Source organism: Balaenoptera musculus, chromosome 11 (genome assembly GCF_009873245.2).
Source record: "Balaenoptera musculus isolate JJ_BM4_2016_0621 chromosome 11, mBalMus1.pri.v3, whole genome shotgun sequence".
NCBI classification, from domain to species: domain Eukaryota; kingdom Metazoa; phylum Chordata; class Mammalia; order Artiodactyla; family Balaenopteridae; genus Balaenoptera; species Balaenoptera musculus.
Window position 1 is genome coordinate 8566581 of NC_045795.1, and position 26357 is coordinate 8592937.

The 26357-nt window shown below is 42.3% G+C and overlaps 1 protein-coding gene across 1 annotated transcript in view; it reads right to left on the bottom strand.

Moving 5' to 3' along the window:
- The window catches only part of LOC118904508 (androgen dependent TFPI regulating protein), a 92401-nt gene extending 67318 nt beyond the window's left edge, over positions 1-25083 (bottom strand). Inside the window, exons 1-5 of the mRNA XM_036870718.1 lie at positions 24824-25083; positions 22776-22979; positions 19364-19553; positions 6631-7515; positions 6085-6417 (exon numbers count right to left, since the gene is read on the bottom strand). Of these exons, the coding sequence (XP_036726613.1) occupies positions 6085-6384 (300 nt within the window). The 5' untranslated portion in view covers positions 6385-6417; positions 6631-7515; positions 19364-19553; positions 22776-22979; positions 24824-25083. The remainder of the gene's footprint in view (positions 1-6084; positions 6418-6630; positions 7516-19363; positions 19554-22775; positions 22980-24823) is intronic.
- Positions 25084-26357: the final 1274 nt, after the last annotated feature.

Consider the following 26357-nt stretch of genomic DNA (forward strand, 5'->3'; position numbering starts at 1 on the left):
CTTAAACTATCCCAGGAAATGAGAATTTCTTCATTTAAAAATAATTCCAGAGAGGGAGATTCCACAAGTTTCCTGAGCAAGACATTACAACTCTGATTGAATGAGTCAAGTAATCCATCGCCCAGCTCAGCTCTCTGTGCCTGACTCAGACAGGCCGGGACTTTCTCAGGTCTCGCCTTCAAAATGATGCAACACTTGCAGTGGAGATTAATTCAGAATAAAACAGCACATGGGGACTCATTGTGATGAGCATTTTGTATAACTGTGGTGGTAAGGGTGGTGGCACTTGGGACAGGTAGAGGAAGCCTTTGTCAAATATGTCTGTATTATGTGTAATATTCTATTTCAGACATTATTCATGTGCATTGAGCTTATGAAACAGATGAAAGAATGAGATAAAGAACATGGGAGAAGAAACGATATGAAGAACACAAGAAAAAAAAGAGAAGGAACTAAGAACACTGAGGGACAGGTTGGAAGGAAGATTTGTGAGAATGCTTGGCCAGTGCTGTGTAGCTGGTAACAGCTGGCTTCACTGTAGCAGTAGGGTGGCCGTGGGGTCGGCTGTCTTACAGGTGGGATGGGGTTCTCTAGAAAGTGGCTCTTACCAGTTAAGAGTTACGTTCTGATCATTTATTCATGCAGCCAACATTCACAGAATGTCTCTTAGGTGTCAGAAATCAGGCATAATACAGACCAGGGCAGGTTCTATGTTACTATGTCTTTATTAGGAAGAAGAAGAGGCAGCAGAAGAGGAGGACCCTTTTCGGTACATTTCCCATTTTACGTTTTGTAGGCCAGGTTCCTTGGGAAACAGAATCTGAGATGCTGAGATCTGCCTGGAGAGTGTTCATGGAGGAGTGCTCTCAGAGCATCCGTGAGCGGGAGGGAGGGAGGGAGAAGGACTGAGCAGGAGGGAAACCGGAAGGGCAGTACAGTTGCATGGAAGCAGCTAATCCCTGAAGGAGCGCTGGCATTGAGCCGTCCCTTCAGAGTTGTCCTGGAGCCCAGCCTTTGTGGCCCAGCTCAACCAGGCTTTGCACGCAGCAGCCTCAGGGAGGCCTTAAGCCTTGGTCCAGGTAGCTCCCTTCTGCTGAGGACGGCTGTGGGATGAGAGCTCAGCTGTGAGTCATCAGCAGGCAACACTCCTTCCCCCAGGAGCTGGGGAATGAGTACCTTGACGCTGAGGAGGTAGGGGAATCTGTGTGCCACCCCACAGATCCACTACGTATGAGGCACAGAGAAGTTAGGTAACTAACTCAAGAGCACACAGCAAGTGAGCGGCACCCAGGCAGTCTGGCTCCAGAAGCTAGGCCTTCAGTCACTAGTCTTTATACCGTGCGCAAAGAACCTACCAAAATGCTGTCGTGGTTACTCAGTAAACCACAGCTGTTTTATTTTGGGTGCTGGTGGTGACTCTTCCCTTCTCTCAGCCCTCACTCTTTCAACTATCTGAGAGGTAAAAACAGTGATCTTAAGCATTTTTGTGGAATAGACAGTCAAGTGTATTTCTGACTCTGTTGAGCTTAAGAGTTCCACAGATGAATATATTAACCCGATGATGGAAATTAAATGTTGGCCCCAAGTATCGCAGTGGGTTCTATATACTACAGATGGATCCCTGTCTTCTCACTGTTCATGGGCTACCTTGGAGTTTGGACGATGGAACGTCCCCAAGGATCTCGCAAGGATCTCTCTTCCCCTGGCCTTGCTTTGACCTATGTAATGAAGTGGCTGTTGTCATCCTGAGAGCTTGACAATAATGAGGTCACAGCTGCCTGCGGCTTAGGCAACTTTATATGAAGAGGGGAGGGAAATGTCGTGCCTCTGTTGGTGAAGTTGGGGGAGGGAAACAGGGAGGGGCCCGCCCAGAATCTCCCCTGGAGGTCCCAGTTATGAGGCACCACCTCTAACCATGTTTCAGAAGGAAGTTTTTTTTTTTTTAAATTTTTTATTTTTTTTTAAAGATTTTTTTTTTTTTGATGTGGACCATTTTTAAATTTATTTATTTATTTATTTATGGCTGTGTTGGGTCTTCATTTCTGTGTGAGGGCTTTCTCTAGTTGTGGCAAGTGGGGGCCACTCTTCATCGCGGTGCGCGGGCCTCTCACTATCGCGGCCTCTCTTGTTGCGGAGCACAGGCTCCAGACGTGCAGGCTCAGTAATTGTGGCTCACGGGCCCAGTTGCTCCGCGGCATGTGGGATCCTCCCAGACCAGGGCTCGAACCCGTGTCCCCTGCATTGGCAGGCAGATTCTCAACCACTGCGCCACCAGGGAAGCCCGGAAGTTTATTTTTAAAAAGAGGAAAACCCAGCAAACTCTATGAATTCTGCAAGCCGATTTCAATTGTAGCTGAAAATCCCCTTTATCCCCTCTCTGCAGCTTGAATTCCCTGGGGTCAGGGACAGTCCCTGGGTGGAAGTGGAGTGGATGGAGAGGAGGGAACACAACATTGTGGAAGACCCAGGCCCTGGAAGCCTGAGCCAACATGAGCACCCGGAGGATGTCCACAGCACTGCCTTGTCTCCATGCCCAGCTCCTGGGGGCTGCCCCATTCAGCAGGATTCACTGCCTTCTGCCTGAGCTTGCAGACTCTACCTCTAGGGCTTCCCCAGTGCCTGAGGGCATCCACCTAGGCAACTATTATATAGGGAAAGCATTGACTCCACAGTGGTCCTCCTCTAGCTGGGAAGCTGAAGTATGAAGCCTGTGGAGGGAAGTACTTGAGCAGTGAGGCAGTTGGGTGACCCTTGCCTGAATCCATGACCCACCACCCATGGTGCTCAGTGAGGGGACTGATGTCCCAAAAAATTACCCTCCCCTCTGCACCATCCCTTCTGTACTCAAAGATGAGATGGCTATAAGCTCACCAGCACTCTCCTATCTCCTCATTCCATTGTCCACTGCTTACACCATTCTGAGTGCTTCCCTCATGTCCTTTGTCCCTTACAGTCACTCTGTGGTTATGCACTATTTGACAGATCTGGAAATAGAAGACAAATACCCAGACCAGGGTCAGTAGGAGGAGGAACTGAGGAACCATCCCAGAGAGCTCATGATCCTAGAGCTCATGCTTATAACCACTAAGCTGTACTGCCTTCCCTCCCAACAGGGAATTGGCTGCTTCTTCCCTGGGGTCAGTTTACTCCCTCATTAGACAGAGACTCACATCTCTCCTCTTCTTCCTTTACTCTCCTTAGGCACTAGGCAGGAATTGGTCACCATTCCTCAGTGGCACCCCCCCTAACTCACCTCATGCCCCAGGCGTCAATCCTTTGAAGCCCCTGGGGTAGCTTCAGGAGGAAATGGGGCCCACTTAGAATGCTGACTTGCATTAAGTTGGACTTTGTTCTTAGGGACCATGACGGATATTCAGCCAACTAGAAATGAAAGCTGTTTAAAGGGGCGGGGTGTAAATTTCCTGGAAAGCAGGATGGGGTACTGACCTCAGTATGTTTACATAAAATAAATTTAAGAGTGTTATAGCAAGTTATGAGACCTCTGTGACTTTATAAACGCAACCATTAACTAATTATTCGTTAGTTAACACTAATTAATCATTAGGAAACACAACCATTAATCAGCCCACAAGACCTCAAGAGCTAGAAATTTTAAGGCGCAGTATTTCACGTGATGTCACATATTTGAAGTCTGACCTTAAATTGATCCTCTAAAACACATTCAACCCATCTTCACCAGTTGGAAAACGTTGCATTAAGTCACAATTTCAGGATGACACCTAACAGCAGAAAGGAAACAGCCATAGGGAAGCCCCTCTCTGCCCATTTCAAGGACCAGAAGATGTCAGAAGAGACCATACTGCTCAGGAATACGGAAGAGTCTGAGGTCAAGTCCAGTCAACATACCAAGTCAGCCAGCTTTTATTATGGGGATAATCTGTGCCAGCCACTGTAGCAAATACAGTGTGGAATCAGAGAACGTTAGGACTGGCACAGACTTAGGAGACAAAACTCCTGTTTTGGAGCCACTTACAATTTGATTGAAATGTTGAGAATCACATGTGGGTGGAAATGAGAAAACAATACTATACATAAATAAGCGGAGACTGAGAGAAGCTGTAAAAATTCAAGGAAAGGAAAAAACGAATTTGGGCTAGAGTTGGTCAGCAGAGATTTTAAGGAGAATATGGGATTTCAGGTGGTCTGTGAAAGCAGCAATGTGGTGTAGAAGCAGGTAGGCCTTTCATTCAAGGATAGTGTGAATATGGGTAGAACAGTGACAGCAAAACCCTAGGGACCGACACTGGAGAAGACACAGGCCTTCCTGGAGAATAGACCAACCTTCCTAGGGAGGTGAGCGCCCGACGGCTAAGTAGGCAGGTGAGCTCTTAAATCAGGAGTTTGGATTGGTCCTGTAAGGTAGGAGGGAGCCCCTGTGGTTTCTTGAGTAGCTGACCACACTTCTCACGCAGGCTTATGATGTTTGAAGCAAAACCAAACCAAAAACAGTTCTTTGGGAAGATTAATCTGAAATCTGAGCGATGGATGGACTGATAATGGGAGGACAGTGAGGAGGTGATCTGGTCATCTAGGTACCAGTTAATAAACACCTCCAATGAGAGGGGCAGTAAGACTGGGGAAGAAGGGATGAACCTAGCAAGAGGGAAGACATAGGATTTGGTGGCTGATTAGTCAGGGAATTAACACTAGGAAATAAGTGTCTTGGACAGATGAGTGTCTTTTTCCATTCTTGGAAATATGATGACTCTGGGACATGTAACCGAGCTATAATTAAGAAGCCAGGGAGTGGGTTTTGGGAATAGGTGATGAATCTGCTATTAGCCATGCTTAGTGTGAGGGAGGACAACCATACTAGAATCTGGATTTGATTAGATCATCAATCCTGGCTGACACTGCTCTCTTTACCTTGACTATTCTTAATGTGAAGCTAATAGATACATAAAGCTGAGACTTTTACTGTATTATTCTAATTCCACAAAATCATTTTTTGTTATTGTTTTCTATTTACTTGTTTTCTCATAAAATTCTATGATTGAAACAAGCCGCCATCACCTTGATATTTTTCAAGCACAGTAGAACTGTATTCAGGGCTCAAATCTCAAAATCAAAAGCCAGCAAATTACCAGAGAGGAGGAAGCTGAACTTCCAGGCTTCTTTGATTTGAACCTTCTGAATTTCCTCTCCTTAGCATTACAGAGAGTCATCTTTTTTTCTTTTTTTTTTTTTCTTTTTACCATGCATTACCTCTGCCTAGGATTATGATGCCAAAGAACTGGAATATTTTGTCTAGTTTCTGAATTCAGATGTTTATATGGTACCCTACATTTAGGTTAAAAATCTCAAAACTTTAATTAGCATCCCCAAAGGCTGCAGCATTTTTAGCTTTTAACTCTAAAAATAATTTTACATATTTCAAAAACATTTTTTAAAAACCTATTTTTCTCCCATTCATTCACACTTCATCACTTCATTCATCAGATTGTGGTCAGCTGGGCTAGGGAGACAAGAAAGGATCAAGTGATGTGATTGGTTTGTAAATAGTTGAAAATGTGTATTTGCCATTTGGTTGGGTGATTTGTCCTTTAAGATGGAGCCTGAGCCTATAAAAAATTGAAGTGGGATCCGAACATGGCAAAATGTATTTGCTTTTCTTAGATAAGTCTGTTAGTCTGTGTGTGCTGTAAAATGGCATTATTCCTCCACTGGAGATTGCACTTCCCACGTAGCATACACCACTCTGCCTTCCCTCACAGACTTCCCCCAAGCAAAGTTCAGAATCCCTCCTGCATATATAGTCAGTCCCATGGTGAAACCATTAGTTTAGCTCCCCATTTGGGCTCATCTGAGAAGAACTTCAAGACAAGATTCTTTTCAAAAGAGCATTTAACAATTAGCCAGCACAAAAGGTAGCTATGGATAACTCCCAAATGGGGTTTCTCAGAGCAAATTGTCAAGTAAGAGAGAATGCCAAAACTCACAAACAGTGAAGAAGAAAGACAAATATTGGAATTTTGTACTTGATAAAATCAAAAGGTGTTATGTATAGAGGCACTGATATTACAGACAAATAGCTTGCTTCCTGATACAGCCGAATGGACTTACCAGATTAAGGAATGTTAAGTACTTCCATTGTCCACCACTTAGAAAGACTTTGGATTTCCGCCGATCCTCTCCTTGTTGTGAGATATAAAAATTGAGGAAAATATACCAGCTCAAAACAAAAAAGTGGTATATGCACGTAGAAGTCCTCGTCATGGCTAGCTCTGACCAGGGAACTGTAACCGTCTCAAAGCAGCTTCCCTCTGGCGTACTTGCGCAGGTCACGGCGCAAGTCCTGTGGCAGGCCAGGCCGGAGAAGGAGAACTGCGTGACACACCGCTCCGGGACTGAGAGTTCCAACATGGCTGAATTTTGCTTCTCTCATAGGCTCCTTTCCTGATAAACGTGGGAGACAGGATTATTGCTGATTTTCAGATGTCTTCATTTAGATACTAGCAGGTAATCCGCAAATTTGCATATGTTTCAGTATTTAGGCTTTGAAGAGGGCAGGGAGCAACGTAGAAGTGCACTTGGCACTGTGTGACTGGGTCGGGGCACGATTAAATGACCTTATCATTAAGTGCCAGAGAGCTCTAATGAAATACCTGCCGTCATGGTCGTGTTTTCTTTTCTTTGGGGCAGAATAAGGAAGTTGCCATAATATATCTTGAGAGAATGAGAAGCAGGTTGGCAGACCAGGAGGGAGAGATGGTGGGCGTGTTTATCTCGTGGAGGGAAGTAAATATTTAGAAAGGGGAAGGGTGTTGTAATCTTGCTCCTAAGGTCTCTGAGGCCCTATAAAATCTGAAACAACCTTTGATCCTCTAGGGAGCAGCCCCAGCGTTTTAGTTGGTTGTTCCGCGCCGCCCCCCCCCAACCCCCGCAGTTTTTTATCTGTATCCTAGAGAACCAAGAGTTACTGAGAGCTGCCCCAGACACTCCATTGAAACAGGCATTTCTGCTCCCTCGGAGGGAAGAAGCATAGCAAGAGGTCTGTGACCAAAGAATCAGGAAGAGGTGTGTGGTCACTACCCCAACATACCTGAGTTCAGACATTGCTGATTGAGAATGAGGGTCTCTGCATTGCCTTGGAGAAGACAAGAGTGTGCTTAGGCTGGGCAAAGTTTTCAGAACCGGGCCCTGCCTCGGGCTCGACAGAAGGGACCCGAGAGAGGGCTGGAAGTGTCATACCTTGTGACATCACCAGTTTGTTTCCCTGGGCAACTGACTCAGAGGGTTCTGAGCAAATCCCCAAGGGAAATGCCCCTGATGCAGTTATGTAAGTCTGTAGGTGGTGCTGTTCAGTGATTTAATCAGGGCTTACAAGTACTGGGAGAAAGAACTGCAGGCTATACATGGAGTACAAAACAAAAACAAACCTACCTCCTAAGAGTCATTGGATCCCAAACATCAGGAACTGTAAACGGGGGTAGAGCGGGCCTGAGCCAACAATATAGGGTCTGCATTGTAACCATTCCCAAAGGAGAGGATGGTCTGGGAAAGGAGAGACGTAAAATGCTGTACACAACTCCATGGCCTAAGTTAAAATGGTAAATAACAATAGCGGCTAATACTTTTACAGTACTTACTATGAGGCAGGCATTGTTCCAAGTGCTTTGCGCATATTAACTCAGTGAACACTCTAAACACTACTATGAAGTAAGTACTGTTGTAATCCCCATTTTCAGATGAGGAAATTGAAGCCCACGCTGGATGCATTCAGAAGCTAGTAAGAGGCAGGCAGAGCTGCAGGCTGCACTCTCACCAGTGTGCCTGTCCACAAAGAAGCACACCCTCAGATGCCCTTTGCAGTATTTGTCCACTCCCTGCTGAGCCCCCTTTATTCCTCTACCTCTCCCATCAGAAAATTCTCTCAGGAAGGGATCAGATATGCTTTAAAACTTGGTGCACATATGAGGTACTCTGCTATGTCTCCCAGGGTGTTTTCATGGTAAGCATCATTATAGATTTAGGGATTTTTATCCCTTTATACACAATCTCAAGCATAGGTCTGCAGATGGGTAAAGAATTGAGGAAATATTGGGAAAGGAGAGGAGGCAAAGACCTAAATCTCCCTGGTGTTTCCCAGGGACCTGGTCCAGCTCTTTGTCCATCTCACACTACATACTCACCATAGTGATTTTGCTGACTATCATGATTTCTACTACTGCTTTCTAGTTTATGACCAAAAATTTTATACCTCTAATCCCTGCCCTCTCCCCATCCCCATCAAGCTTCAAACATATCTTTGACTGCTTGTTGGACATTTCCTCAATTAGTTAGATGCACCTCAAACTCAAGATGTTTAAAATGAATTCAGTACCTTGCCCCAAACCTGACTATTTACCTCTGTTCTCTGTCTGTGAGTATGGCCCTGTCTTCTAACTGGGAGTCTTCCTTGTTTCCTCTCTCTCCTTTACTCTTCAAATCCAAGTAACCACCAGATCCTGCCAAGTTCATCTCCCAAATCAAGCTCAAGTCAGTCCTCTTCTTTCCATTCCTTCTACAACTGACCTAGTTCAGTACTTTAGTAACTGTCTTCTAACTGGTTTTCCTAATTCTAGTCTTATCCCCCAACTCTGTTCTTCACAAGGTCAGGGAGTGATTCTACCTAAAATGCCAGTCTTACCACATCTCTCCCCCGCTTAAGTCCCTTTACTGCATCAGCATCATTAACAGAATAACATCCAAGTTCCATAACTTGATGAACTGGCCACTCTCAGCTAGCTTTGATACTCTTTCCTGCCTTACTCTTGTCTCATAGTTGATGTTCCTCCTACAGCACCAAATTGGCAGAGTTTTCCAATCACAACTGGCTATGTCATGTCCTAATGCCTTTACTCTTACTATTTCCTCTCCCTGATGGCCTCCTTGCAGCATGTCTTTGACTGGTTATTTCATAACCATATTCAAAAATGCAGCTCAGCAGTTTCCTTCTCTAGAAACCCTTACTTGAACCTCTCCTCAACCAGGCCATATTAAATAGCCACTTCTAGTCTTCCTTAATACCCTGGGTGTCTCTGCAAATTGCATGATTATAGTGTTTTAGTCCGTTCAGGGTGCTATAACAAAAATACCATCGATTGAGTAGCTTGTAAACAACAGAAACTTATTTGTCACAGTTTTGGAGGCTGGGAAGTCCAGGATCAAGATGCTGGTAGATTCTGTCTGGTGAGAGCCTGCTTCCTAGACAGTCATCTTCTGGCTATGTCCTCACATGTGGGAAGGGGCCAGGGAGCTCCCTGAAACCTTTTTTGTAATGACACTAATCCCATCATGAGTGCTCCAGCCTCATGACCTAATCACCTTCCCACCTCCTAATATCAATACTTTGGGGATTAAGATTTCAATTCATGAATTTTGGGGAAACACAGTCTGTAGCAATTAGGATTTTATCTTTTTTATATGCCATTATCTCCCATTATATCCCAACCACACCGAGATGGTATGTTTGGATTCCTAGAGCTTAGCATATTGCTAGGCACACAGTACGAACTTAATAAATATCTGTTGAATAAATGAATGTGTGCAAACCAGGTGTGGTTGTCTATTGAGCCTTACTATAAATAGCTGCCTCATTCATTAAAAACCTACGATGTTCAAAATGTTCAGCTGCTGGGTTCTGGGGAGGAGGTGGAATACTAAAATGAGTAAGACATAGGCTAATCCCCGTAGGAACTCACAGTCAAGTGGCAGAGACAGATATGTAAACAAAAAATTATAGCACGATGTGATAAGTACTGTAATAGAGGCATGTATAACATACTAATGGAGCCTAAATTATCCTGCAAATTATTCTGTCATTCTAAATATGCAGAAGATGGAGTTAAAGATGAACGCATTGAGTAAATCATAGGAGACTCTAGGTGACATGTAGGAGAAGGTAAGAATTAATGTAATCTCACTGAGTAAAGTTGTGATAACCACCAGCACAGATAACAGTTTTGTCTGATGGAGATTGTAACCCATTCCTTCTTAGGCCAGTCACAGAATGATGAGGTACAAAGAGCAGGGGCTCAAGCCTGGGCTTGAGTCTGCTGCATGACCTTGACCTGGTCAGACATCGGCCTCATTGGGATGTTAGTTAGTTCCCTCAAGTGTGAATTGGGGCTCAGGGAATCTGGAATGGTGATTGTCTCACTTCCCAAAGCCAGGACATCTACTGGGCTAAAGGAGTAATTGATGTGGGCTAGCCTCTGAAGAGATTGGCGGGAAGTCCCAAGCCCACACAGATACACACCCACTCCAGCACATACCGTAGAGCCAGCCATAGTGGAAGGTGTTGGAAGACCCTTCGCAGTGATGACTGCAGGTAGCACAGTGGAGAGAAGGAATTAAGGATCGTGGAGCCCAGAATTCTTGAGGTTATGGTGTTCTCACCATATGGTGTTGAGGGAGTGTGGTTTCATTCTGGCACAAGGGAGAGACCCCTCCTGCTGATGGTGCTGAACAAACTAGCCGGTAAATCCCAATCATTTTAAGCTTCAAGACAAGACCTGTTGGTGGGACTTACCTGTATTCCACTTACCCTCTTAACCTACAGAGAACCACGTTGAGATGGCTCCTTCCCTTTAAAGTTGATATATACCTCCCCAGCCCTTACAGGCTCCCTTAGCTTCACCCACCCTTCGGTAAATAGTCCCATTATTAAATTCCCAGCTGGGTGGGGCTACCTTTTTCTGCTGGAACTCTAACTGATGGAGCCAATCAGACTGTGTGCTCCTCCAGGAGTATCTGATACAATTCTGGGCCCTCAGCACCGTTTATGGTAGCAGGTAAATTCTAGATGCTAATGAAGATTTGTTTGCATGGATCAATTCTGGTATCGTGGTATTCTTAACATCTACTTGGGGCCGGGGGAGGTTCTCTAACCCTTGGTTTTCCTGATTGTTACCACTCTCATAACCCAGTGCTGTTTGTATTTCCCTAGAAGCCCTGCTGCCTCTGAACCAATATCACCCCCACTGTCTTCTAAAGGCCCTCTCCCCAGTAAAAGGTACCTACCTTTTATTCTGGAAATAGTTAAATGTGTGAGATGCCCAGTTGAAGTCAAGGTTCAGGGAGACTAGGATCTTCCTTCCAGTGGACTTTGCATCCCTAGGATCCCTTGTCCATTTGCTGTACATGTGGCTGAAAACTGAGTTAGAATGAAGCGTTTCACCCACTGGGTTATTTATACCACATCTAACAGCACTTGATTTTCCCAGAGGTCACTGTGACTGCCCTGCTTTTTAAAAACTAGAACATTTATTAAAGGCTCCCATCTGAAGTCTGTTTGGTGAGACCATGTGTGGGTTTCCAGCCACCAAACCAAGCCAGCTCTGAAAGGCATTGGAACCTGTTTTTTTCAGTCTATGAAAACTTCCCTGGCCCATCACTTTGCCTGTTGCATTGGGAAACCTGATTCAGATCTGCCTTACTCTTTGATCTCCAGTTCTGCTTTTGCAGTGGAATGCAATGTCTGTGTTAATCTTCTCAGACTCACTCAGAGCAGCAGAGTTCTCTGTTGGTAGTTTTGATGGTGCATTTTCAGTTGGGAGGCCAAAGAACTCTTCCTGTTTACAAGCATGAAATTGACTCACATTGTCTTAAAAGTTTAGAGCAGGAGAGAACAGTTTGAGGTCAGTTAATTCAACCTCTTCATCTTTCAGATGAGAAAATTAAAGCTCAGAGAGGTTAAAGGACTTGCCCCAAATCACACAGCTGTTAATGGGGGAGGAATGACCAGAACACAAGTGTCTTAACAATCAGGCCAGTGAGCTTTCACTGTTTCTTGAATTGCTTTGTTTTGTACCCAAGCTCTGAAATTTTCAGGTGAATTTCTCTTGCTTGAATTAGTTTGTGTGTCACTTGATTATGTGAGGTCTGATGAAGTTATTAAAGAGAAACTGTCTTACCTAGAAATGACTTTTTTAGATGCCATGTCAGATTTCATGTTTTGCAAAATTGTGTTAATGAGAAATACATGAGTTTTCTCATGAAAGTACTCAGATATTTCAGATAGATTTTTATATGCTGAACTAATCAACAAAGTTAAAAAACACATTCAGTACTGACCAATCAGCAATTCCAGTTTCAATCTTTTAAAACTCTCATGTAAATGCCTGTTTTCTTGGGAAGTTCACCACAAGAAGATCAGCAGTTAAGCTCTGGTTATCTTGTTTTAGTAGTCTATATAGTACCATGTGTGAATCATGTATATTCATATACCTAAACTGCACTTTGCTGATTTTCTATCTAATAATTATGTCATTTGCTGAAAGAGCAGTATTGAAGTCCCTAACAATAATTATGGATTAGTCTATTTCTCCTTTCAGCTCTATCAGTTTTTGCTTTATGTGTTTGAGACTCTATTATTTGGTACATGTATCTTTCGGATCGCTATGTCTTCCTGGTGATTAATCCTTTTCACATTATGTAATGTCTCTCATTGTCTCTAGTAAGTTTCTTTGCTCAGATAAAGTCTGCCTTAACTGATAGTAATATTATTATTTCTTCTTTTTTAAATTAATGCTTACATGGTACATATTTTCAATCTTTTTACTGTCAATCTACCTATTTTGTTGAAATTAAAGCAAGTTTCTTGTAAACAGCATAGATGAGTTGTGAGGTTTTTCTTAACCCACTGTGCCAATCTCTGCCTTTTAATAGTTGTGTTTAGACACTTACATTTAAGGTAGTTGTTGGTATGTTAGGACTTCAGTCTTCCGTTTAGTTATTTTCTTTCTCCTTGTTTCCTCTGTTTTTTTTTTTTTTTACACCTCTGTTCCTCCTTTCTTGCCTCCCATGTATTAATTAAACACTTAGGATTCCATCTTGATTTAATTATAGTATTTTTGAGTGTATCTCTTTGTATAGTTTTCTTAACAATTGCTCTGGATGTGACAATATACATATGTGACTTATTACAGCCTACTTGCATTACAGTTTACCACTTGGACTCCTTACTTCCATTTTAGTCCCTTTACTTTTCCCATTTTTAAATATCATAGTCTTGGAAATCAGATAGTGTTGCAATTTTTGTTCTACTTATTAAATGATTTATAAAACTCATGAGAAGAGTTAGTGTATTGTATATACCATATTTCTGCTCTTTGCATTTGTTCTTTCATCCTTTCTGATGCTTCAAGTTTCATCCTTTTGTCATTGTCTTCCAGTTTGAATTAAGTCATCCTTCAGGATCCTTGGGGGATTGGTTCCAAGACCTCTTGCAGATACCAAAATCCAAAGATGCTCAAGTCCCTTATATAAAATGGTGTAGTATTTGCCTATAACCTAGGTACATCTTCCTGTATATTTTAAATCTCTAGATTACTTACAATACCTAAAACAATGTAAATGCTATGTACAGGCAGACCTCGGAGATACTGCAGGTTCAGTTTCAGGCCACCACAATAAAGCAAATATCATAATAAAGTGAGTCGCTTGCAATTTTTTGGTTTTCCAGTGCATATGAAAGTTATATTTACACTATTCTATAGTTTATTTAGTGTGCAATAGTGTTATTTCTAAAAGAATTTACATAACTTCATTAAAAAATACTTTATTGCTAAAAAATGCTAACCATCATCTGAACCTTCAGTGAGTTGTAGAAACATCAAAGATAACTGATCACAGGACACCAAACAAATATAATAATGAAAAAGTTTGAAATATTGTGAGAATTATCAAAATATAACACAGAGACACAAAGTGAGCAAGGCCCGTTGGAAAAATGGCACTGACAGACTTGCTTGATGCAGGGTTGCCACAAACCTTCAATTTGTAAAAAAATGCAATATCTGCAAAGTGCAATGAAGCAAAGTGCAATAAAATGAGGTATGCCTGTGAATAATTGTAAATACAGTATAAATGTTATGTAAATAATTGCTGTGTGGCAAATTCAAGTTTTGCTTTTTGGAACTTTCTGGAATTTTTTCTTGGAATATCTTTGATCTGCAGTTGGTTGAATCTGTGGATGTGGAGATATGGAGGGCTGACTGTATTTCCTTTAGCCGTTTTTTAAAGGTAATTCTGCTAGTAACAAAATTCTTTAAGTTTTCCTTCATCTGAGAATGTCTTTATTTCCCTTTCATTCCTGAAGAATAGCTTTGTAAGATATAGAATTCACTGTTGACAGTTCTTTTCTTTCAGCACTTGAAAAATACTGTGCAACTTCCTTCTGGCCTCCATGGTTTCAGATAAGAAATATGCTTTTATTTGAATTTGTGCTCCCTTACGTTTAATGTGTCATTTCTCTCTGGTTGCTTTGAAGACTATCTTTAGTTTTCAGAAGTTTATTTATGATGTGTTGTGGCTTGAATTTCTTTGGGCTTATCATATTTGGAGATTGTGCAATTTCTTAAATCTGTAGATTTACACCTTTCACCAAATTTGAGAGATTTTCAGCCATTTTTAAAAAATATTCTTTCAATCTAACTCTTTTTCTACTCCTCTTCTGGAACTCTGGTGGTATGAATTTTGGATCCTTAGTTGTTGTCTCACAGTTCCTGGAGGCTCTTCTAATTCAGTTTTTTTTTTTTCAGTCTATTTTCTCTCTGGTTTTCAACGTGAGTAAATTGCTCCAGAAGTTCATTGATTCTATCCTCTGTTATCTCCACTCTGCTACTGAGCCCATTCAGTGAGGTTTTTTGTTTTTGTCTGTTTTTCTGTTACTGTTATCTTTCAGTTCTATATTTCCAGTTGAGTTTTTTTACAACTTCTATTTCTTTGTGGATATTTTCTGTTTTTCATTTGTTTCAAGAGAATTTTTAATTGTTCATTAAAGCATTTTTATAATAACTGCTTTACAGTCTTTGTCAGATAATTCCAATATATGATTCATCTTTGTGTTGGTGGCAGTTGATTGTCCTTTTTTATTCAAGCTGTGCTTTTTCTGGTTCTTGGTATGGCTGGGATTTTCAGTTGTATCCTAGAGATTTTGATTATTATCTTAAGAGTCTCTGAGTCTTATTTAAATTTTTTAGCAATCAGTCACCCTGTTTAGGGTTAGCACACGGGTCCTGGCCTGACTTTTGTAGGCTATGGTTCCAATGACAATTTAATCTCCTGAGCCTTTGAGATGCTACTTTGATTTGCTTTGTTTATTTGGTATCACTGGGGGTCCCAGTATTACAACCAGAAATATCTATAGACGTTATCAAAAGTCCCTGGGGAGAAAATCACCCCCAAGTGAGGACCATTACTCTATAGAAACCAGAAGAGTTCAACACGCTCCATATAGAACAGGCCATGATCCTGTAGGGAGATGGGAATATGTTCTCCCCTAAAGCTTTATGGAAGCACTTTAGGATCCCAATCTGTGTTTACGTGCGCTGACTCCTTCGGCTTGGGATGAGGGAAGGCTTTATTTGCCTCTTACTACATTCCAAATTTGTACTCAGGGAGGATATTGATAATGGCTCCTATAATGGAACAGAATTTGATTTCCTGTATAACCCAGCTCAGAAGTTAATCTAGCCCTTGACAAACAAGTGGTCTTTATTAAGGAATTACAGCTATCAAGTTTCAAGGTGAAATCCTCTTAGCCTTACATATGTAGCATGCATGTTTATATATTCTGCTTTAAGACATCTGCCAAAGATCGTTATCAAATACATCCTTTTTTTCATGTTAGTTGGTTTTCTTATTTCTGCATTGCTGAAATGACATCACATGACCTTTTGAAAGTTTTTGCTTTTCTGCCTGGAAACATAGGGCAGTGTTTCATAAAAGCAAGGAAAAGGTTGCTGTGCTTTTAAAAAAAAAAAAATCCCCTTAACACAAAAAGTAAACCAAAAAATCCAAAAAACACACAAACTGCCAGATTGTTTATTGCAGAGTTGACTCATTTGGTCAAAAGGAGTTGTTTTGGCTAATCATTTACTTGACTGCCCTCTGAATAGAAATGCCATCCTCAACGTGTATGAAAATGAAATGAAACCTCACAGAACACTTGTTTACAAAATGGCTGAAGTTTAAGGTCAAATCTGTTAGCCTCCTTGGCATTTTCTTCCTGCCAAGCACATCTGAATCATTACATACTAATTATTCATCTAGAATTGCTTTACGTTATCTGGTTGGTTGAGGTGCAGTTTCCACCGTTCTCCTCCAGAAGGTTCATAGCATTTGGGGCTACTCAAAGTGATTCCAGTTTTTGTTGGTGCCTGAAATAAATCACATGCCAATACAGAATAAACTCAGCATCTCTCTTTTACCTTCAACAACAATAGTTCTCTTTGAAACCTGGCCTCTCAGGATAAGAATGTTTCATAGATTGTAAGCTCCTGGAGACAGAAGCACAGCTGCTTCTCAGCTATTTAGAGGGAATGTCTCCTCCTGACCCTCTTCTCAAGTACCAACCCTTTGCATTCTTGTCTTCAAAGATGTCAGAACTTTTTCCATGATATTCTGCCTTTTCCCCTTCTCTGTCCCCCGTCCAAAATTCAGAGGGAGTAATGTTGAAATGATTTGGAAAAGGCCTACATAGGGAGTAGATGAAGCATAATCAGTTGTCTTCAAGATTGTCCTCAAACCATGAGGCCTCTTTGCCAATGAACTTACTTGAAGTGCTGAGGTGCTGACTTTTTTGTGTTCTTGGAAACAATGATTATTTCACTGCAGGCCTAATGACACCCTCCCCTACCGCTGTAATAAGATAGAACAGTTTTTACGAAGTTATTGGCTCTTTAGTGGTGTTAGTATGAGCATCCCTGGTTCCATAAATCTGGCTGTAGCTTTCAAAGTGAGCACTGGTTCAGGAGCTAAGAGAGAATACACTGGGCCTAGAAGCCACTGGGCAAAGTGCCACGTAGGAAAATCCAGTGCTCAGTCCTGGCACTGCCATTTTTCTACCATCAGTGACATCGTTATGGGGATACTAAGAGGGGATGACTAAGGAAATGTTTGCAAGATGCTGGATGATTTGAGTGGTCCTCAGGTTGCTTTCTGTTTGGTGAGGCTGCTGGTCTGCAGCTAAATGTTGGCTTCCAAAGAAGCATGGACTCCAAAGTGAAGTGAGGCAAAGCCTTGTCACTTAGTGGCCAAGACTGTGGGCTCCAAAGTCAGCATGCCCTGCTTCAAATCCTAGTTTCACTTCTTTCTACCTGTGTGACAGTGAGCAAGTTAATGAAACTCTGAGTCTCGGTTTCTTCAACTGTAAAATGGGGATAATAATAGTGCCCAACTCATAGTATGGCCATGCAAGTTGAATGAGACAGTACATGTGAAGTGCTAAGGATAGAACTTGTAAGGTAGTAAGTACTCAATAAGTGTTAGGTTTTATGATAGGAATTACTCACAGCCTGTCTGTCCTCACGGCCACCACCTGATCAGAATGCCCATCTGGCCGACAACAAGTACCCCACTACTAGCAAGAATGGTCACAGGAACAACTTCTGCAGTGTGTCTTTGGTGAATAGCATGTTGAGGTGCTAAATCTATCAATAGGTTCTTCATTGCAAAAAGCCTGAATTCTTTCCAGAAAACACTTGATGGGAACAATTTTCACACATACTTCAGAGTTCTCTTAAGGTCAACATTAGCTTTTAAACTGAAGAAAAGCTGTTACTGTTGACCTGGGGCTTTCCATTAAGACTGCAACTCAGAATTTCCCAATGTCCCCTGCTTAGTTTCTTAGAAATTGAAAAGACCAACTGAAATAGACCTAAAGTCCAAGGTTTGTGGATTATCATCACCTCTTTCTTTGTGTGTGAGTGTGTGTGTGTGTGTGTGTGTGTGTACATAGTGGGGGCAGGTTCATGTGAGCAAGGGTGGGTAAAAAGAAAAGTCAACACTCAGTGTTGAATCGGTGTCTTTGTTTTAATCAAGGGGAATGCTAAGTGATGATTAGAAGTGTCTTCTGATAGCAGAGAGAAATATGGAAAAATTAGAGTGTGTTCAACTGTTTACCAAATTTTGAAGCCTCAGAAAACTGATTTTGAATTCATAACCCAAATATTGTCTAGTTAAAAGTATTTTCTTCTAAAGAAATCAGACAGCAGGAGTGACTGTTTCTCAGTGATGGAGATAAATGTGCATGGCTCTCTAATGGACCACACAGAGGCCCAAGGATCCTGGGAGTTCTCTGTGTTCGAGAAGTAGAGACACAGCCTTCAGTACCTCAGAGATCATAGAACGAGAAGAAAGGGGGGAAGAAGGTGCTTGGTCCTCCAGTTTCTCTGCCCTTCTGCTTCCATCCCCAGCTCAGCAGGGAGACAACGGGACGCTGAGTTACGGATCATTCACCAACCCCATAGAAGAAGGAGTCCCTGTACCCGTGCCTAGAGCTCCTAAGAAGGTGCTCTGTGAGCCCCGTCAGTGAGCCCCGATTGAACAGACCAGAGCAGAATGTTTCAGCTTCCCATCCTGGATGGGTGCTGTGGACTGTTGGTGTCCTCTCAAAATTCACATGTTGAAACCCTAATCCCCCATTTGATGGTATTTGGAGATGGCAGCCTTTGGGGGGTAATTAGGTCATGAGGATGGAGCCCTCAAGATGGGATTACTGCTCTTATAAGAATATACAGGAGAGTTTGCTTCCTCTCTCTGCTCTCTGCCTTGTGCAGATACAATAAGACAGCCATCTACAAGCCAGAGAATGGGCTCTCACCGGACACTGGATCTGCTGGCACCTTGATCTTGGACTTCCAGCCTCCAGACCATGAGGAATAAATATATGTGTTTAAGCCACCCAGTCTATGGTATTTTTGTTATAACAGCCTGAAATGTCTAAGACAGTGGGTATACCCACTCCATCTTCCCTCCATTTCTTTAGGTGGGGAGAGACATGTTTACAGTGTGAGACCAAAATGGTGGTGCACCCATCTGGCCTGGTATAGACTGAGCCTGGGTGAAGGTTAGAACTGAGAACCCCTTCAACTGCCTGAGAAAAGGAACAAGATAAGGAAATGGAACTTGTCCTTTGAAGTGCTAAAACTATAGTTATTAGATATTGGCCATTTAAAATTATTATAACATTTAAATTTAACAAATTTCATTAATTTGTTAAAGATGTCATCCACATAAATAATAATGTGCTAATGTTGATTAAGCACAGCAGTGGCCCAAGCATGTACAAACCACTTTACACAAATTCTCTCATTTTCTTTCTTTCCCACAACCCTCTAAAGCAAGTTCTGTTGTGCCATTTTACAATTGAGGAAGCCACATCTGAGGGTATGAGTGGTTAAATAACTGATCCAAGGACACAGTAATAAATAACAACTTGGGACTTGAAGCCATTTCTGTCTGACTCAGAAACCAGTTATCATATGGGGATTCTGCATACTTTCTTTGAAACTATTCCATGAATCTAAAGTCATTCCAAAATAAAAAAGGTTATTTAAAAAATAAAATCCATTACCTAAATTGCTTTACTAGGCTACTTTTTCAAGCAGCTTGTGAGAGTTTTGCTTTGTTTATCTGCTAAATTTCCTGGAAATTTTGAAAAACGGTGTGTTATATTTTCACCTGCGGATCCTTCCAGCATCTGTATTCCTGAAGTATCCTTCTTGTATTTCTTCATGTAAAGCACTCAGAGTAAAGCTTGCCACCTGGAAAGCGCCCAGTGAATGTTAGTCGTCATCATCATCATCACTATCTTCACAAATAACCATTTGTTACATTATCCTTTACAAATCAGTGAACATTATTAATCTCCCCTACTGGACTGTGAATGACTCACGAGTAGGGACCTATTGAGTAGGTGCTCGATAACTTCTATAAAACAAATACATCCCTGTGCTCACAGTTAGATCTTTCAGCAGTGAATCTTCAAACCGAGAGCAATTTGTTCCTGTTTCTGTTTCTAATTCTCCTTTGCCCTGGGGGAACAGGGATGTTGCCAAAGTGCTGTCCTCTCTGTGACTCCTGGCCACTTTGTAAGAGGAGAAGCCCCGTTGCTGCATCCAGCTGATGCTTGGGGTAGGGATGCGACCGACTTAAAGGCACCCATTCCTAAGGTGGTTTTCCTAGGCATGTCCTCTTCAGTTCTAACTCAGCTAGGTCCGGCTATCCTCTCTGCTATGCTGCGCATCAAGGGAAAATCCGCAAATGGGAACAAAATTAGTGTGACCCTCATGCCTCATGGACACAATTTAAAAGGAGTCAAATTGTCTTTTCTTGCCGTCGTGTTAAATGTTTCTTAATGCCATATTCCCATTTTCACTAAATGGGAACAACTGTTTATAAATCCCTGGGAGCTGGGAAGATTGAGGGCATGGTTCCAGAAGCCTGATGCATCAGGAAATGTGAACTCTGAAAAACAAAAGTTTTCACTGAGGCTTTGCTGAGCCAGCATGCTCTGTGTGTTCACTGAGATGGCAGGCCCCGTCACATGAGTTTGCTCAACCAACTGGTGACACTTGACCAGGGTACTGTTTTAAAAGATGTTAGTTCTAGGTACTTGCTGGAAAAACCCTCTAGCTCAGCACTATCCAACAGAACTTTCTGCAATGATGGAGATTTTTACATCTACGCTGGCCAGTAAGGTAGCCAGAAGCCACATGTAGTTATTAAGCCCTTGAAATATAGCTAGTGCAACTGAGGAACTGTTTTATCTATTTTAACTTATTGAGATTGAACTCACCCCTTGTGGCTAGTGGCTACAATATTGGATAGTGCAGTTCTGGGTGAAGAGGACTGAGGGGCTTCCTGGGATGCAGGACGTTCAGTGTGAAAACAAGACAATCCCAGGCAAACGAGGACAGTTAGTCACTCTAAAGCAGATTCCTTTGTAAAATATGTTTGGCATATTTGGAAGTGAGAATCAGACATGTACTAGATACATGTAGAGTGAAAGGGAGAGAAACGCAGAGGCAAGATAAAGAACTGAGTTTTCCTTCCCAAGCAGAACACCTATAAAATATTCTTTCAAATGAATGAATTGATGTGATCACAGAGTTGATTATTAAAACTGAGGTAGTCTATGTAAAACTGCAATAAAAATATGAATATAGAAAACACCAACAAGACACTTATCCTCAGACTACCTGACGAAACCACCAGTAACCTACTTGACCATATTTTGAATCCCACTCAGGTGGGAAAATAGAAGGTAATTAGTGAGTTCACTGAAAAATCATAACTGCCCTGATCCTCATCCCAGACAAGGATGTGGTTAAGAACCCTTAGAAGTTTCTTCTTGGATATGCTTCTCCTGGGAAAGGCTTCTCTACCCCATCATCTCATCTACCTGCCAACCAGAGAGCCAGAAGCTCTCCTTGAGTGGATTCCTCTGGAGTAAGCATTGTCCTCTATGAAAATACAGATATCTTCTAAGAGGGGGCACATGGGACCATATATTAGTATCCTGTTGTATTTTTAAAGTTTATCAGATTCATCTCAACTATCGAGATCCTGAAGGAATGAAATAAAGCAGTGGTTCCCAAACACTTTTGATTATGTCTCCTTATCAGCAAAAATTTTGAGCTCTGTCCCCAATATATGTATATTTATTGGTAACTACTGTCTATCCATACATTTTAATAAAGGATTTTTTTTTATATTTTGAAGAAGAAGCCCACTTTTTATTTTATTTTGCTTTGCTTTACTGTTCTCATGTCTCTAGTTCAATTGATCTAAATCAGCATCCATATTAAAATGTATACGTAATTTCAGTCATATTGGTTACCTGAATCACGATGACTTTAGAAGTAGTGATGTCTTGGGTGTCTTTGTGTCATTAAAGAGAGTTAAAAATTACCTATTTCAGCATTCTAGCATTTATTACTTAGACTTTTATTTCTCTTATTTTGGTCCTTAACATTTAAACCTTTCTTGTGCATTTCTTTTGCTTATAATGCATTGGGCCATTGGAAGGTGGTGGTGAAGTCTAGAGCTCCAGTTGCTGAGATAAATATAAGAATGAAATCAAGGCCTTGGGTCTGGTTCCTTTACGAACCAATTTCCTTGCCATCTTGCTGTCAGTGGTTACTAAACTTTATTGTGCATAAGCATTAGCTGGGGATCTTGTTTTTTTAAAAAATAAAACAATTCCTAATTCCAACCCAAGAGATTCTGTTTCAGTAGGTCTGGGGAAGAATCAGTGTTTGGAATAGGGCCCCCTCCATGCAGGCAGCCCACAGCTGGACTGTACTCATATCTGTAGAAGTACTGGAGGAGACAGTGGGAATGGGCGATCACCAGGGCACCCTCAGGAGTGAGTAAAACAGCCTCGACTTTATTACAGGGTGGCAACTGCTCAGAAGCATGATCTTTTTCACAGAATTGCTAGGAATGGGGAAATGGGCGGGGGAGTGGATGTGGGTGTAGATGTGTGCAGATGTAACACCAGGTCCTGTCTATGAAGCTAAACACTTAGAATTGGTTTTCTTTCCCTCTCTCAAGAAGCAAGCTTGTTTTGAATGGATCCATTTTCAATACACTAAATCCTTTAGAAATCACTTAGTCTTATACCTCCAAAGAATTATTTGTAAATTCATGTGTCATTAACAACTCTGCCATTCCCCACCCCCTCAAAAAACAATTGTTTAAATTGGTCATCTTGATTCATGGTTCACAATGAGACTTAGGTCAGGTGTGGATCTTGGTCCCAAAGTAAACTTATTACTGGGGCACCAAAAGTAATAAACTTATTACTGGGGCACAAACATCATATGACATCCAACTATACACTTTCTTGATTGCCACAGATAAGTCATGTAATCGGGAGGGCAGAGGCAGTTGAATAATTTACTTCTTAGAAACCTCTTAAGCCCCAGAAAATAGACCCTAAATGGGTGAGCCTGCTTCCGGGATCCTAAGCGTATACAGACCTGTCTGTAGCCAGCATGAACACAGGGCGTGGTTCTGAAGGTAGGATTCTAGATATGCTCACTGATTAAGAGAATGGTAGTTACTGTTGAAATAGAAATAAAACATCATTTCAGATTCAGGCTCTTCATAAAGTCTTATTGCAATGTTCAGTCTTCACCTTCACCTTCACCATTTTCTTTTCTTTGTTTTGAGGCATGCATGACCTTGAAAAATCATTGAGCGTAATTAGTCAGAAAATTGAACTTTTTCTTTGCTTATAGAAATTAATTTGGCAAGCCGTGGTTAATTTAGCAAGAATGTTTGCACTAACTATATTCTGTGTATCTAACCCTCTGTATACGATTGTGCCCTGTGATCACTTTGAAATGCTGCCTACAGTTTATGTTTTGAAGGTTCAGAGTTGCAGGAGGGCTTTAGGGGGAGACCCTTCTGGTGTGAGAAAGGAGGGTTTCTTGTTTCTTATTTCACATAAGGCATATCCTTAAGCATAATTCTGTTATTTGCTGCTCATTGAAATCATGTCAGTCCTGAGAGAAAAGTATTCTGGAAATCATTGTAAATCAAATTCATGGGATTTATGATCCAGGATCCCTGAGATTTGCTAGTTTAGTTCAAAAGGAAGATCTAACAGCAAAGGCACCCCTAGCCATCAAGGGTACACTGGGATATAGAAGGTTTACATGAATTTAGCACCTCATCTTACTGCCTTCCCTCCAGAGCTACCTTGCTCCCCGACGAGATCCCATCCCCCCTCTCTTGTATACCTTCAGAACGTTTTTCAGTGTTTCCCAAGCGCTTATCAGTTTCACCCCTTGTAAATGGAGAGGCTAAAGAACTGTGATGGGCCGGAGCAGATCACCTTAGGCTTGACTGAATGGCACAACTTAGTGGCCAGTAGTGTGAGTGGGGATGCCCTTTTCTTCCCCTCTGCCACTCCCATCTGGAAACTTTGCCACCAAAAGGTCTCCCTCGCTGGTAGGTGGTCATTTATTTTGCTGATTGAAAAATAAAAGAACCGCACCACAGCGCATATAAATATCTGAGGCATTGGGAAATAATACCGGCTAGACAGTACTAAACGCCTCTTAGTTTTATTCTTTCTCAGGGTATAGGGAAAACTTTTTCTGATTGTAAAGAAGAGAATAAATTACAGCTGGACCCCTAGGCTCTGAAAGAAAGAAGGATGAAGGAAAGGGACGTTTTCTCAACTTCCAGGCATCCAGTGTTCCAGAGATGATTCACTGAGTATTCAAATGGCTGGTGCCTGGGGCACCTCCACCCCCCCACCCCCGCCCCCGATGCTGCTTATCTGGGTAGGTGAGTTGGGTGTAGCCCAGCAAGGGTGTGCACACCAAAACAGCAAGTGGCAGGACAAACCTGGGCTTGCTCTTATCTGTGTCTCATTGGATTCGTGTGGTCTAGATCTTCCAGAGACAGGCCACTGAGCAGCTGAGTCTGCAGTGCCAGGTGTACTTTGCCAGGGGCCTTCCGGCAGCAAAAGTGCCATATTGGTAGGCTAACCTACTAGTGACTTTAGTGGTTTAAAGTTTAGGAAAGTTTTGGCTAGATTAGAGGAGAGGGGGTAGTACTTGAGGAAGGCACTGAGGAGGATGTGGAGGTGAGGAAGGCCTTTCAGTGTTTTGGAAAACACATCATCCTGCTGACACCATTTACCCTATAGGAGTATGATAATTAATACCCACTATCAGTTGGGTAACTTTTAAGAACAGAAGGAAACAGGATGCCCTGCATAGTGTTTAAGTGGAGAAAACTAAAAGTGGAGGATGAAAGGGCATTCTGCTCTTAGATCTCAGTTTCACTCGTGGGCAGGAAGGTTCCTCATCACCCCTCCTCTCCCCTCCATTATCTTTGACCAAAGCAGTAAATGGCATTAAACCTCTCCGTGTGAGTTCACACTAGAACTGTAATTGAGCAGGCATCTGGCAGCACTTCATTGGCACGGAGAATAAATGGTCAGAAACCCAAGTCGCGGTTCTGAGAAGCTGCCCGAATGCACGTCCCTGTCCGCCCACTGCAAGGCCCTTACCCTCTCTGCAACTCTTCGTCCTCACCCAGTGGTGGAGCTCAAATGCCAGCTCTCATGTGCACGTAGCTCACCTCAGGCTGCCCGAGTTTCCTGAGAACGAAAGGCAGGGGGCTCGAGACCAAGCCCAGCTTCCTGCACTCGGGATTTCCGGCCCAGAGCTCTGCCTGCTGCTGGGCGCCTCTTCCCCTGAGATCAGAAATGCTGTGTGGGAAAGGCAGTCCGCTCGCCTCCTTACCTGGCCACACCAAGCCAGCTGTCAGTCTGGGAAGGTAGGCACCTGCAAGCTGTTTTTCTTAAGATTTGGCCTCACCTTGTGTGGTTTCCACAGGATGGCTCTGTTCCTAAGCACGGTCCTCATGCTAAGTTGCAAAATAAAAAACAAGAAAGGTGGCTCTGGTTTGGCTGCTTGGCTGTGAGAATGCCCTCAAAGGTGAGCAGGCAGCATACCTGACTGATGAATGGTGACAGTTGTGGCTGCCAGGCAGTGTGGGTGCGCTCGCCAGGAAGAGCCACTTTTTTTTTTTTTTTTTTTGGTGAGTGGGAGTTCAGAGGCAACGCCCTCCGGAGCTGGCATCACCCACCTGAAGTAGGAAAGTACAGGAATGGGGCGATGAGGGAGAGTGGGTGCATCTTTGGGGGTGGGTGTGTGCGAGTGCAACACAAAAGGTTTCTATCAATGAAGCCAAGGAGTGGTTTTCCTTTTTTTTTGAAATTGCTTCATTGAGGTATAAGCGATATACAGAGAACTGCACATATCTAATGTGTACAAATTGATGAGTTCAGACATATGCAAAGTCTTATGATACCATCACTGTAATCAAGGTAATAGACATTTCCAACACCTCCCAACTTTTCCTTGTATCCCTTAGGCTTTTTTTTTTTAATTGTTTTTGTTTTTTTTGTGGTAAGAACATTTAACACGAGATCTGTACTCTTAACAAAATGTTAAGCGCACAACACTATATTGTTAACTATAGGCAAGTACAGCAGATCTCTAGAGCTTATTAATTTAACATAACTGAAACTTTATACCTATTGAACAACAACTCCCCATTTAGAACTGATTTTCCTTTAACTAAACCTCTGTTTTACAAGAAGCTGCAAGAGCTTTGGGTTTTCCTCCCATGAAGCAGCATGATTTAGCAGTGGTTTTCAAACATTTTTTTTAAAGCACCGGAAGCCTCTTTTTTTTCAAAGTTCTACCCCTGAGCCCCAAATTATAAAAGAGATCAAAGCAGAGCTGCTCTGGTTGGAGTGGGTGCTGGCTCCAGAGACCCATACCCTCCACTGATCCTCCTCTCTATGTCCAGGAAGGCCCCAGAGGCACCCACATGGAGGCCCTAAAGCTCCCCAGAACAAAATTTAACAAACCTGTGGGTGAGTAGGAAGGGGTCTGACAGACCTGGCTTTGGAGTCTGACTCTGTTGTTTGTGAGCATTGAGACCTTTGGTCATTCATTAACACCTCTGCACCTCAGTTTCCTCATCTGTAAAATGGGAGTAATAACACTTAATGTTGCAGGGTAGCTACAAGG